Source organism: Engystomops pustulosus, chromosome 8 (assembly GCF_040894005.1).
Source record: "Engystomops pustulosus chromosome 8, aEngPut4.maternal, whole genome shotgun sequence".
Taxonomy (NCBI): Eukaryota; Metazoa; Chordata; class Amphibia; order Anura; family Leptodactylidae; genus Engystomops; species Engystomops pustulosus.
Window position 1 is genome coordinate 50,242,069 of NC_092418.1, and position 14,124 is coordinate 50,256,192.

Here is a 14,124-nt window from a genome sequence, read left to right on the forward strand (position 1 = left end):
TGTGAAGAGAACAGCTCTCTAGCATTCCAGTTGCCATTGATTGCAAGCAGTTTCCCTACTCATGTCAGTTTCGGCAGAAAAACTTCTATAGTGTGGAGGTTCCGTTGGGGACTATGAATATGCAGAAAAGATGGCTTAACAGTTTTAGAAATTCTTAGACAGCTGCTGAAACACTCGATTTGCAGAATCAACCTTGGAGGTGAAGATGCTGCATATGGAAGTCCTGGCCTGGTTACATGTAGGCTGTAAATGTGAGCCCAGCTGGATGTACTGCCAAATTCTGCAGCACCTTTTGGAGACTGCTTATGGTACAGAAATGACCATTCAGTTCTCAAGCAATCTCAATGGTGGAAATTCCACCATTGAGTATGCCACTTGCATCCTCTCAAAACTTGCAGCATCTATGGTATTGTGCTATGGTAAAACTGCACAGTTTATAGCCCAACGCATTTCCTGAAATTGTGATGTTATTAATCAGCATCTTATTATGCCACACCTGTGAGGTGGATGGGTTATATCGAATAAACGTGCCCAATACTTCATCATTTGGCCTACCTATACCCTTGTTGAGCAGGATGTAAATATTGAGGGAGTTTATGGCATTTTAGTTATTTTTCTGGCTGGATTTGAGTATGCTGTTACCCATACTGGATGCATCCTGGTGCAAATTCTGCTGAGTGATCCATTTCAGTGCGCGCGGCAGACCTGCCAGCACATCGAGGGTTATTCCGACAGACTTCTGCATCGCTGGACTGTCATCCTTTGCTGGAAAAAGGGTTGGAATCTAGGCGAGGGACACAGATGGCGCTCAATTTAAGAACACAGACAGTAGCATAGGACCAGGCAAAATGCTACAGTGGTTTTTGTTACTTGCATCCTTTGTGTTGCATGTGTGACCTTCCTTCAACCTCCCAGATGAGTACTGGTGCTGAGAGCAGCTGAATGGACCCCTCTGACTCCACAGAGAAACTTTAATCTGGTATTAGTTACCTAGGTGGCAAGTCCCATACTTGGTTCATTTCCTCCTGGTGCATACATTTTAATGGCCCCCTGTATGGAAAGATATATTCCAAGAAAGTTACCCAGAAAACCTACTATAGAATGTGAAGGGTTTGTGGTGACCTCCGTGTTTAATAAAATCAGGGAAGATAGTGATGAAGGAATCTGTGGTATGACTTGGCTCTGCATTATATCCAGGCGCCTCTGATGGGTCAGGATGCCCCTAGCATTTCTTCAGCCTAATATGTCCATAATGAATCTACATCAAACGAAGAAGAACTGATAAATGACCAGTGTGCTGTATCCCCCTGAAGACACTAATCCTCTTAAAGAGGACCTATCGTTAGGTTTTGCCCCACTAATCCACTGGCACCCTCAGGTAGGATATGAAATGTATTTTCTAGAAATCCATCTTTTATGGAGCTCTTACCCGTTGACCTATTAAAAAAAATAAATAAAAACCAGAGACTCCTCACCTAATTTAACCTCTTAACGCCGAAGCCACTTTTCACCTTCCTGACACGGCCCATTTTTTCAAATCTGCCCTGTGTCACTTTAAATGGTTATAACTTTGAAACGCTTTAACATATCAAAGTGATTTTAAAAATGTTTTGTCGTGACACTTTGTACTTCAGGTTAGTAGAGAAATTTTGATGGTATGTTTTGCATTTATTTATGAGAAAATCAGAAATTTGGTGAAAATTTGGAAAAATTCTCGATTTTCGAACTTCAAAATATTCTACTTTTTCCATATATAGTCATAACTGCAAAAAAACTTAACGAACATTCACTAAATCTCTTCTTTATGTGGACATGGTTTTTTATGCATACTCTTATTTTGTAGAATGTTATGGAGCTTTGAACGTTAGGTGCGATTTTTCACATTTTCAGTAAAAACGCTAAATTTTGCTATTGAGGGACCTGCTCAGATTTCAAGTCACTTTGAGAGGCCTAAATAAAAATAAAACCCCATAAATTACCCAATAATAGAAACTATTCCCCTTAACGTACGTAAAACAACTTTTATGAAGTTTGTTTACCCTTTAATTGTTTTACAGGGGTTAAAACAAAATCGGATGCAATTTTGAAAGTAAGATTTTTTTGGCTAAATTATTGTGTTTTTCAAAAAATGTACAAATTCTCAGTGGAAAAAATACCAAAATACTCCACAAAATTTGATACCCAATCCCTCCCGCGTATAACAATACCCCATATGTGGTGGTAACCTGCTGTATGGGCACATGCCAGGGCATCGAAGGGAAGCTGCGCCATTAAGAGCAGATTTTGCATTGTCACTTTTTATTGGCTATACAATCTTTATTTTTTTGGCAATTTGGCATATACAGTATATGGACTTATTTTTTGAGACATGAGATGCACTTTACAAATACTTCATTTTAGTGGGCCATTAGCTTATTGATGAGATTTTATTAACTCTTGAATGTATGGGTGAAAAGAAAATTGGCAATTTTGGTTTCCTTTCTTTTCGTATTTTTTGGGGGTCGTAAACTAAAAATATTATATTATCTTTATTCTACAGGTCACTACGATTACGGTGATACCTCATTTATGTAGTTTTTCATTTATTTTTACCATTTTGCTGGATAAAACCTAATATAGAGGAACTCTCATTTGTTTTTTCATCGCCACCTTTTCAGAGACATACCTTATATACTCGAGTATAAGCCTAGTTTTTCAGCACAAAAAATGTGCTGAAAAACCCAAACTCTGCTTATACTCGAGTCAAAAAAATACGTGGCGGCAGGCTATATACACTGGGGCAGGGTCTGGCAGGCTATATACACTGGGACAGGGTCTGGCAGGCTATATACACTGGGGCAGGGTCTGGCAGGCTATATACACTGGGGCAGGGTCTGGCAGGCTATATACACTGGGGCAGGGTCTGGCAGGCTATATACACTGGGACAGGGTCTGGCAGGCTATATACACTGGGGCAGGGGCTGGCAGGCTATATACACTGGGGCAGGGGCTGACAGGCTATATACACTGGGGCAGGGGCTGGCAGGCTATATACACTGGGGCAGGGGCTGGCAGGCTATATACTGGGGAGGCTGTGACCAATGCATTTCCCACCCTCGGCTTATACTCGAGTCAATAGGTTTTCCCAGTATTTTGTGGTAAAATTAGGGGCCTCGGCTTATACTCGGGTCGGCTTATACTCGAGTATATACGGTAACTTTAATATTTTTTGGTTAATAGAGCTAGTTTAGGGCTTATTTTTTACGTGTTGAGTTCTTCTTTCAGTGGTACCATTTTGGCGCACTTTTTTTGGTAACTTTTTGGAACATTTTTGTGTAGAGATTTTATTAAAAATGTCAATTTTTGGCAAGTTTTTCAGGTTTTGTATTTACGGCTTTCACCGAGCGGGTCCAATAATGTTTGAGTTATTGTACGGGTAGTTACGGACGCGGCAATACCAAATATGTGGGGGGTTTTGGCGATTTAGGGTTTTTTTCACTTTATTGCATGTGTATAGTAAATGTTTGTGTTTAGGGGACTTTAACTTTATTTAATTAATTCTTTTTATTAGAAAATGTTTTTATTTAATGTTTTTAACTTTTTAAATTTACTTTTACAGGCTAGCTTGAACAAGCGATCCACAAGCTCTTCTTTACCTTACACAGTGTAATGCGCCATAATCTGATCGAGTGCGGCAAAATCCTGGGGCAATTCGGCGCATATCGGAAATATTCGGGAAACCCGACGAAAATGCGCGGTTTGGACCCTTAGTAAATGAGGCCCATTATTTTTAGTATGTAAGGATGGGTTGTCTTTATATGCATCGGTTTTCTGTCCCTGTGCATAACCAAAAAAACTTATCACATAAAGAAAGTTTTGAATTCCAAACCATTAAATTGGATTACTGCTTGTTCGTCTGAGGTCCCGCATGTTTTGGCTTTGTGATGAAAGTCTAAGTGATTATGAATCCAGCAATTTTCCATGCACCATTGAGAAAGGGCTCACAAGCCTAATACAAAAAAAGTGCATTCTATTTTAGATCTAAACAATTTCTATTGTTGTATGAGGTCCATACAATGGGTTTTTCTAGTTAATGGTCGGACAACCTATACAAAGAACCATTGCAATTAATTTATATATAAAGATTATAACTAATGGTGGGGTTATGTTAAAGGACACCTGTCATCAGGTCTCTGCCACTAGTCCTGTCACTACTACCTGTTGGAGCAGCTCACAAGGATCCCATCCCAGCCTTTATCTAGTTATTTCATACATTATTCATTGTAAAATCATCTATTTTTTATCATGTAAATGAGGCTGGTCACAGGGTCAGAGGCAGTGATGTCACCCCTGTTACCCTTCCCCTCTCCTCCCCCTGCTCATGTCTGTGTGTAATGTATAGTAAAGTATGGCTAGTGTGTGTGTGCTGCATCTGCTGACATGCTGCATCCTCCTAATATACAGGTGAGAGACACAGACATCAGCTACACATGAACATGACATGTTCTGCTGTAACATGGCTGCCTGGAGCTGCTGTATCTCTCCTAAACACACACACATGCACACACAGGCTGCAGAGGGTGTGGCCACCAGCACCAGGAAGCACATCATTATACAGCCTTACACCATTATACAGGCTGTCAGACATGCACTGGGGGTGTGGCTGTGCCTCCCACTCATGAATAAGGTGGACAGCTTGAATATGCTAATGCTTCATTGGACATTTCACAGGTCATTTGCATACAGCATTAGGACCGCAATTGTCTCTAATGGCAGTTTATGAAAATATATTTAGTTTAGGGGGGTTATTTTGCATGACGGGTTCTCTTTAATTTAAATGGTTGGTCATCAGCTCACTTGCAAATGATAATTTTTGTATGTTTTATAGAGCACCTCCATCCCAAGAACATGGGCTTCCACGGATCACCTTTCTATTGTGTGGTATGTTTCCTCCCTCTTTCACTATGGTATGCTTTTATTTGGTGGGTTAAATTCATAAAATGAACCAGAATGGTTATTCAAAATAAATTTGAATTCCTTTCCCTTGTTGGCTCTCATCATTTCTTTGAATATGGATTTTTTTGTTTTTAGCACAGCAAGACCTGTCCAAATTACATTTTAATCACTTCCTTACTGCTTTATAACTATATACGCTAGGGATGGGCGAATCGATTCTAACAAATCGGAATTTGGTTAGAATTTCAGGAAAACTTTGATTTGTCACGAATCCGAAGTCTACAGTGATTCGTGGGAACAAAGGTTTTCCCCCCCTCCTTTTATTACCAAAATGGGCGCAAGCACAAAGTGTTACATGGGGCAGAGAACTGTGGAACTGAGAAAGGAACACACTTGATCACATGAGCAGACCTGTAAGCCAATCAGCAAGCGACATGCTTATGTGATGTCACACAGCCCTATAAAAACAGGCAGCCATTTCCAATTGCGGCATTTCACACTGCATGTGCTGCCTGTAACGTCCAGTTGCTTGTACTGTGCTGTGGTGTAGTGATTTTTGCTCCAAGGCTGTCCATTTTGGGGGATCTGTATACCCCAAATAGCAGTTCTTTTTTTGTTGCGGAAGTGAATAGGAAAAAATCTGTGTAAAATCCACATAGTGGTTTCTGTAGTGATTTCTGCTCGTATCCCAGGGTGTCAGTTCTTCTGCATCTGTATACCCCAAATTTCAAGTTTTTCTGGTAGATAAGGTATATCCTTGTCAAATCAACATAGTTGATTAACCAATATGTCACACAGAGAGGTGGCAGATGGAGCAGGCACAGATCGAAGCACACTAATGGGACGTCGCAGCAGGGATGACTCTGTGAGGCCAGAACTGCCATTGTCATTTAGCGGCAATGTGTTGATACACAACCAAAAGGTTGTTGATTGGTTGATTCGGTTATTCACTTCCTCCCAGAAGGGAGCTGTTTGTCTTTGACATCATCCGGCCCAGATGCTCCTGCTCCTCGCTATGCATGGTGGCAGCAGACGTTGCGCAAGACTATTAGAAAGAGTCAACTGTATGCGTCCAGCCATCCTAAGGTGCAGAAGCTGACCATGCTCCTTTCCAAGTTGTTGGTACTGCAGTCCCTCCCTTTCCAAGTTGTGGACTCTGCACCCTTTAGAGAACTAATGGCCTGTGCCGAACCGAGGTGGAGAGTTCCAAGACTAAATTTTTTCTTCAAAAAGGCAGTGCCAGCCCTTTACAAATATGTAGAACAGAAGCCAGTCCTTGAGCTTATCGGTTTCTTCCAGGGTGCACGGCAACGCGAACGTGTGGAGCTGTAACTACGGTCAGGGCCTCTGGGTGAATAGTCTTTCCGCTCAGCCACACCAACAACTTGAACAAGGGACGGCGCTTTCTCCTACACGTTGTCAACTGCTGCTCATGCTCCGCGTCATTGATTATTTTTCTTGAATCTGTGGCTTTTTCTGCGACAACTGAAATTCGGAACCATGGTGAAAGACAATGGGAGGAACATGGTGTCTGCGCTGTACCAAGGAGCGATGGCCCAAGCACCCTGCATCGCGCATGTGTTCAATCTGGTTATCATCAGGTTCCTCAAGTCTTCCACCCATCTGTAAGACATTCTAAAAATGGCCTGTAAATTGTGCATGCACTTAAGCAATTCTTACAAAGCCAAGCAAACCCTACCTCAAGTTGCAGCGGCAGAACAGCTTCCCCCAGCATAGGCTGATAAGCGATGTTTCCACTCGTTGGAATTACAGCCTCCATATGTTAGACCGCCTGTATGAACAGAGAAAATTAATGATTTTTTGATGATGCACACCGACCAGAGTACTCCCCAGTGTAACTTTGTAACACCTGCCATTTGCTCAGGTCCTTTGAAGAGGCTACATTATTTGTCAGGACTGCGAGATGAATAACGTCATTCCACTGCTTCATGTCCTGGAACTCATGCTGCCCAATCTGTCTGGTCAGGGCACTGGAGAAGTGGCAACTACATCTCATGGCCACATGAGTCTAGTGGGGGCTGAACTGGATGAGGAGGAGGACATTGGAGCACAAGCACAAGTCTGGTGAAATCAGTGGTATTTCCACTTCGGTGATGAAAGGAGTAGCAGGAGCATCTGGAGGAGGTAGAAGACGAGGCAGATGACCCAGAAGCACCGTGGCAGTATGCAGTGGAGATGGAGGCCAGGAGTCCCTCAGAGTCACTTGCGCAGATGGCTCGCAGCATGCTGCTTTGCCTAACTAGTCACAACCGAAAAGTCAACATCCCCATAGGGATGAGTTTTGGCTTTCCATCCTCTTGGACCCTCGCCACCGGTCAAAAATGGATGACTTATTTCCAGCTGCCGAGAGGGAGGAACAACTGGCGTACTATAGAGAAATACTGTGCACAGAGTTGTCCACTTCCTATGTGCGCCATTGTCCATCCTCAGTCAGGTCTGACCGGGGGATTCCTGGCAGGGGTAGCAGTTCCTTTAGCAGCAGCTTAAGTCTGGAGTCCTTAATGAGCAGTTTCCTTCATCCCCCTAGTGAGGAGGGTAGCCATGGTGGTCTACTTGGACAGCACTTTACCACCCTAAGTAGAGGATCCTCGGACTACTGGGCAGCCAAACTTGATGCATGGCCAGAACTTGCAGAGTTTGCAGTAGAGAAGGTGTCCTGCTCGGCCAGTAGTGTGGCATCAGAGTGGGTGTTCAGTGCGGCGAGGGCCATCGTTACCCTAAGGAGAACCCACTTGTCCACCCACTTGGATCAGCTAGGATTTCAACACACCAATGATTTATGCATCAGATTAGATCAGCCATGACGCCTCCCCCAAACGTTGAGAAAATGAGTCTGGATTCTAACTACCTCCGCCACTATTCTGATGCCGCCACTCGCCTGATGCCACACATCTGCTGCCAGTTGCCCCATCTGCCTCCCACCATCTTTACCAGGGACTGGAATTGTCCGCCACCTCCACAATCTGTCATTGTGCCACTCTGTGGCCTACCATGTTGCTGCCAACTCCACAATCTGTCATTTTTGACACTCTGTGGCTTTCTATGTTGCTGCCACCTAAAGAATTTGTCGTCATAGCACACTCTGACCTCATGCTGCTGCTGCCACCTCCACACTCTGCCACCTCCATAATTTGGAGGTCCACTCATGTGGCACTGTGTCAAATGCCTTTGAAAAGTCAAGATATACAACATCCACAGCGTAACCCAGGTCCAGTCTTGAACTTACCTCCTCATAGAAACCAATCAGATTAGTCTGACAAGACTGATCTCTCATAAACCCATGCTGATGCTGGGTTATAAGGTTATGCACAGTGAGATACTTTATTAGGTACACCTGTCCAACTGCTTGTTAACACTTAATTTCTAATCAGCCAATCACATGGCGGCAGCTCAGTGCATTTAGGCATGTAGACATGGTCAAGACAATCTCCTGCAGTTCAAACCGAGCATCAGTATGGGGAAGAAAGGTGATTTGAGTGCCTTTGAACGTGGCATGGTTGTTGGTGCCAGAAGGGCTGGTCTGAGTATTTCAGAAACTGCTGATCTACTGGGATTTTCACACACAACCATCTCTAGGGTTTACAGAGAATGGTCCGAAAAAGAAAAAATGTCCAGTGAGCGGCAGTTCTGTGGGCGGAAATGCCTTGTTGATGTCAGAGGTCAGAGGAGAATGGGCAGACTGGTTTGAGCTGATAGAAAGGCAACAGTGACTGAAATCGCCACCTGTTACAACCAAGGTAGGCAGAAGAGCATCTTTGAACGCACAACTTTGAGGCAGGCGGGCTACAGCAGCAGAAGACCAAACCGGGTGCCAATCCTTTCAGCTAAGAACAGGAAACTGAGGCTACAATTTGCACAAGCTCATCGAAATTGGACAGTAGAAGATTGGAAAAACGTTGCCTGGTCTGATGAGTCTCGATTTCTGCTGGGATGTGGTGGAACGGGAGATTCGCATCATGGATGTGCAGCCGACAAATCTGCGGCAACTGTGTGATACCATCATGTCAATATGGACCAAAATCTCTGGGGAATGCTTCCAGCACCTTGTTGAATCTATGCCACGAAGAATTGAGGCAGTTCTGAAGGCAAAAGGGGGTCCAACCCGTTACTAGCATGGTGTACCTAATAAAGTGGCCGGTGAGTGTAGTTCATGCAGAACCCGGGGGTATATGCCATCTGGCTCCAGTGATTTATCTATCTTAGTGGTTGCGAGGCGGCGCCGTACCTCTTCCTGGGTTAAACTGTTGACATTCCAAAAAGAATTTACATTATTCCTCATTGTGTCTTCCCCCAGGGGATTTTCCTGGGTAAAGAAAGTTGAGAAGGCGACATTCAGTAGATTGGCCCTTTCCTCATCTCCTTCCACCATGACCCCCATGTCATTTCTAAGGGGGCCCACACTCTCTGTTTTTAGTTTCTTATCATTTATATACTTGAAAAATAATTTGGGATTATTTTTGCTCTCCGTCTTTATTTTTACAGCCTTTATCTGCTTTTTACAGGATTTATTTTTCTCTCTATAATCCTTTAAAGCCTAATCGCTACCTTCACGTTTTAGCACCTTAAACGCCTTCTCTTTCTCGCTTATTGCTTTCCTTACAAGACTAGTTAGCCACATTGGCTTTTTCTTGTTCCTCTTATGCTTTTTCCCATGTGTTTCTCACAGGACTTTTTTCAGAATATATGAGAAAAAGTCCCATTTTTTGGGGGGGCTTTTGTCTTTGAGAACATTGTCCCAGCTTATGCCTTTAAGGACTTCCCTTAGTTGCTGAAAATTTGCCCTCCTGAAGTTTAGAGTGTTTGTTGTCCCTTCCCTAATGCTCTTAGTAAAGTGTAATACAAAATCAATGATATTATGATCACTATTACACAGGTTCCCCCCAACCTGTAGTTTTGATACCCTATCAGGTCTGTTGGTTAGGATAAGGTCCAGCAGTGCTCCCCCTCTTGTTGGCTCCAGGACTAGTTGCTACAGGTAATTGTCTTTTGTTGTTGACAAAAACCTGCTAGCTTTGAAGGACCTGCAGGTTTCTGCCCCCCAGTCAATATCTGAGTAATTGAAGTACCCCATGATAAGTACTTCACCATGCTTTGAAGCCAAATCTATTTCACTTATCAGCATTTCCTCTGCTGCTTCCATTATATTTGTAGCCTTATAACAAACCCCTAGTAATATTTTATTTTCTTTTTTCCCTCCCCTTATCTCCACCCATAGGGACTCCACATTTGCATTTGCGTCACTGATGTCATCTCGCAGGACAGGCTTGAGGCAAGAATTCACATATAAACAAACCCCTCCTCCTTTTTTATTTATACAATCCTTTCTAAAAAGACTATAACCATCTATTGTAACAGCCCAGTCATAGCTACTGTCCAGCCATGTCTCGCTGATAACCACTATATCATATTTCCGCTCCAACATCAAGAGTTCCAGTTCCTCCATTTTGTTTGTGAGGCTTCTGGCATTTGTGTACATACACTTTATATGGTTTTCCCTGTCCGTATTCCTTTTGTTCTTATTCCCCTTTTGAGATCCTTTTGATCTCATTCCAGCCCCCCTTCTTCCCCCAAGGACTATTCCCAGCTCTCTATCTACACTGTCTATTTTCCCTGCACAAGTGTAGTTGCCCTCCCCCAAAACAGTTGCACCCTCCCCATTGAGGTGCAGCCCATCCCTACTGTAGAGCCTGTAGCCAACAGAAAAGTCAGCCCAGTTCTCCATGAACCCAAAGCCCTCCTTCCTACACCAACTTTTGAGCCACTTATTTATCTCCCTGATCTCCCGCTGCCTTTCTGGTGTGGCACGTGGTACAGGTAGTATTTAGGAGAAAACTACCTTTGAGGTCCTTGCCCTGAGCTTATGGCCTAATTCCCTGAAATCATTTTTAAGGACCTTCCACCTACCTCTTACTTTGTCATTAGTGCCAATGTGGACCATGACCGCTGGTTCCTCACCAGCCCCTCCCAGTAATCAGTCAACCCGATCTGCAACATGCCGAATTGTAGACATCTTTCCATTTTCCCATCATTTTGTGATGTTTATTAGATGCGTTCTGCTACCCATTTTTCTTTAAACACAATTAACAAAATCAAGAAGAATCAATATGCAATTCCCCAATATAGGAGTTAAATTCGTTAACTTGTAGTAGCTACTGCTAAGTACTTGAGCAGCCTAACAAAACAAATATTAATGCTTGTCTATTAGGGTCATTGATTATAGCTATCAAACACTTTACATATCAACAAGCATTGGTTTTAGTACACATCGCATCACTTGCAGAAGAGAGTTCATTTATTACTGCTATAATTTAAGGAGTGAGTCTTCAAGCAAACTAAAGGCTAGTACAAAACAGATAAAGGGCAATACAGTCACCAATTATTTCACCCAACATGTTAATAGCGGGATACAAAGTCCAGAGAGGAAGATATTAAATGATTGCTTCTATTAGAGATGCAGCTGTTCAAGCACATTAAGAGTTAGTAAAGATCGCAAAAGAAGCACATATATTCTATCGTTATTCCTACTCAGGTGTTAATAGCTGGATACGGGGTTATAGGACAATGATGTTAAATAAAGTTCACCAGAAATTCAGAGACGGATAGTAACGCAGCTTGAGGTTAGTCACAGTCAAATAAGGACCGCATCCAGATGCTGGCAGTTCCAACCCAGAATTAAAGGCTGGGTGTGGTATCAAGAAACATTGCAATTAACAGATATTAAAGCGAGTTGAGGGTTAATGGAAGACCGATGCACAATACAAGCAGTTATTAGTCCATGAAGGTAACTGCCATGTTCAATTTTAACCAAACAATCGTACGTGCTTATACATAGACCCTAAGATCTCTCACCCTCTTGTTTTTACTGGCCTCTGGTTACCACCGTGGAACACAGCTACAGCGTGGAGCAACTTAGAACAGCAGGGAGCAGGGACCGACAATGGCTCCGATGGACAGGACCTGGCAGTTTCCACTTCAGTTTTACACTTCAGCTGGGGAGTATCCTCAAGGGTTTACTTCCACAAGGGTCCCCTCCAGACCCAGAAGAAAACATGGATACACAGGTTAGATCGCACCTCGGCAGCTGAAATGGCAGTCGTAAATCTTCACGCCGGCTCCCATCAGCTGTTTGACCGCGGCACTCACGGATTCCCAGGCTGAGCATACCTCAGCCTCGGCATTCCTCCTTATGGTGACACTTCCAAGCTTGTGTGGGGACAGATGCCGGTCCTCCACCGTCTGCTGAAAGTCACATCCGTCTCTCCTGAGCCCCCAGTAGCTGCCCAGTACGGAAGTCACAGGCAGGGCTTTAATCAGGCTGGCTTCAGGCGCACCATCACACCCCAGTTTCGTGCAACGCATGCTGCAAGCCCTGCGCTCCTCCTCCCACCATTTGAGAAGCTCAATCCACATCTGTGTCAAATCATGCCATCCTTCGTTGTTGAGCCAAAGTGGACTTAATGGGAGACAACCAAGGAGGACACCATTGCTGAACAAATCATAAAAAAAGCAATATTGGTATTTGAAAAAATGCATGTTGACAAGCCACAAAGCTTCTGGGAGACTGTGGCTGCTTTGTTGAATCAGTGCAGAGTATGGTAGACTACGAAGGGATTCTAGTATGAAATTTGCTGGCCAGTGTCAGAAGGCTTGGTCTCAGTTGTAGGTCATGTGTGTTGCAACAGGATAATTACCCAAAACACACAGCTAAAAAACCCCAAGGCTAAGAGAAAAACAATGGTCTATTCTGAAATGGCCTTCTATGAGCCCTGACCTAAATCTTAATGAGCATCTTTAGAAGGAGCAGAAACATGCTGGCTGTAAAAGACACCCTTCAAATCCTAGACAACTGGAGTAGTTTGTTCATGAAGAGTGGGCAAAAATATCTGTTGAGAGGTGCAGAAGTCTCTTTGACAGTTACAAAAATCAATTGATTGCAGTGATTGCCTCAAAAGGTTTTGCAGCCAAATCATAAGTTAAGTCTACCATCATTTATGTCCAGGCCTGTTTCATGAGTTTTTTTTTTTTTTTTTTTTTTTAACTCTGAGGTATGGATGAAAAGCAATGTCTTTTTGTTCATTTTTATAGACATTTAACTTTTACTTTTGTTAAATTCAATTTATTTCTGTTACCACTGTGGGTTTTACTCTAGTTAAATGATGGGTACCAACAATTTTGTTTGTGTGTATATTTCAACAAGCTTTGTTATAAGCTCATATAATGTAAATTATTTAAGTACTTTTCACAGTGGTATATGTAACATTCTGCATTCTCAGCCAACATTGGGGAAATCCCTTAATCTCTGAAAGATTTAACCTGCTCTGAGTGCCCGAACTACAAACCCCACTTGTTTATGGCAAAGTGCAAACATGGCAGTTTTAGCAATGACTTATTATTCATTGATATAGCGCAACTTTCAATCTTACAAGCAACCATAAGGATGCTAATACTGTGGAAATAAGTAGTAGAAAATTAGATGACTGTTGTAGGATCCCTCCAAAGTGCCCCTGAACATGAAGAACCCCCCCCCCCCTCCAACATCCATTTTCACATTGATAAATAACATTGTACACACAATTTCTTTTTTTCTGACTTGAACATTTTTAAGCGATGACTCTTTAAATTTTTATGCTAGACTCTTTTGACAGGAACCTATTTATTGGCAGCCCCGGCACGTTGCCCACTCTGTATAGGGACAGCCCCGGCACGTTGCCCACTCTGTATAGGGACAGCCCCAGCACGTTGCCCATTCTGTATAGGGAGAGCCCCGGCACGTTGCCCACTCCGTATAGGGAGAGCCACGGCACGCTGCCCACTCCGTATAGGGACAGCCCCGGCACGTTGCCCACTCGGGATAGGGACAGCCCCGGCACGTTGCCCACTCGGTTGCCCACGTCTGTGTCATAGTGGTACGCCCAGACCGGAAGAGAAGACGTAGGCGACTATAGATTTTTTTTTTTTTCAGAATGATGGGGCCCTGGGATGGGGAGGGGGTAATGTGACCCCCTCTGGCCCCCCTTTTGATTTGCATACTGGGGGCCCTTGAACACAGTCCAACTAGACCCCCCATGATGGCGGCCCTGCATGAATGTGTCACTTTAAAAAAGCACTGAGCCCTGCAAGTCCTGAGCTATCATACATGACTCAAGGCCTCCTCCTGTAGTCCCAAAC

The 14,124-nt window shown here is 43.4% G+C and overlaps 1 protein-coding gene across 1 annotated transcript in view; it reads left to right on the forward strand.

The window, feature by feature from the left end:
• PGAP1 (post-GPI attachment to proteins inositol deacylase 1) overlaps window positions 1–14,124 on the forward strand; it is a 316,353-nt gene that overhangs the window by 46,837 nt on the left and 255,392 nt on the right. The window contains exon 6 of the mRNA XM_072120897.1: window positions 4,868–4,920. Coding sequence (XP_071976998.1) covers window positions 4,868–4,920 — 53 coding nt within the window. The remainder of the gene's footprint in view (window positions 1–4,867; window positions 4,921–14,124) is intronic.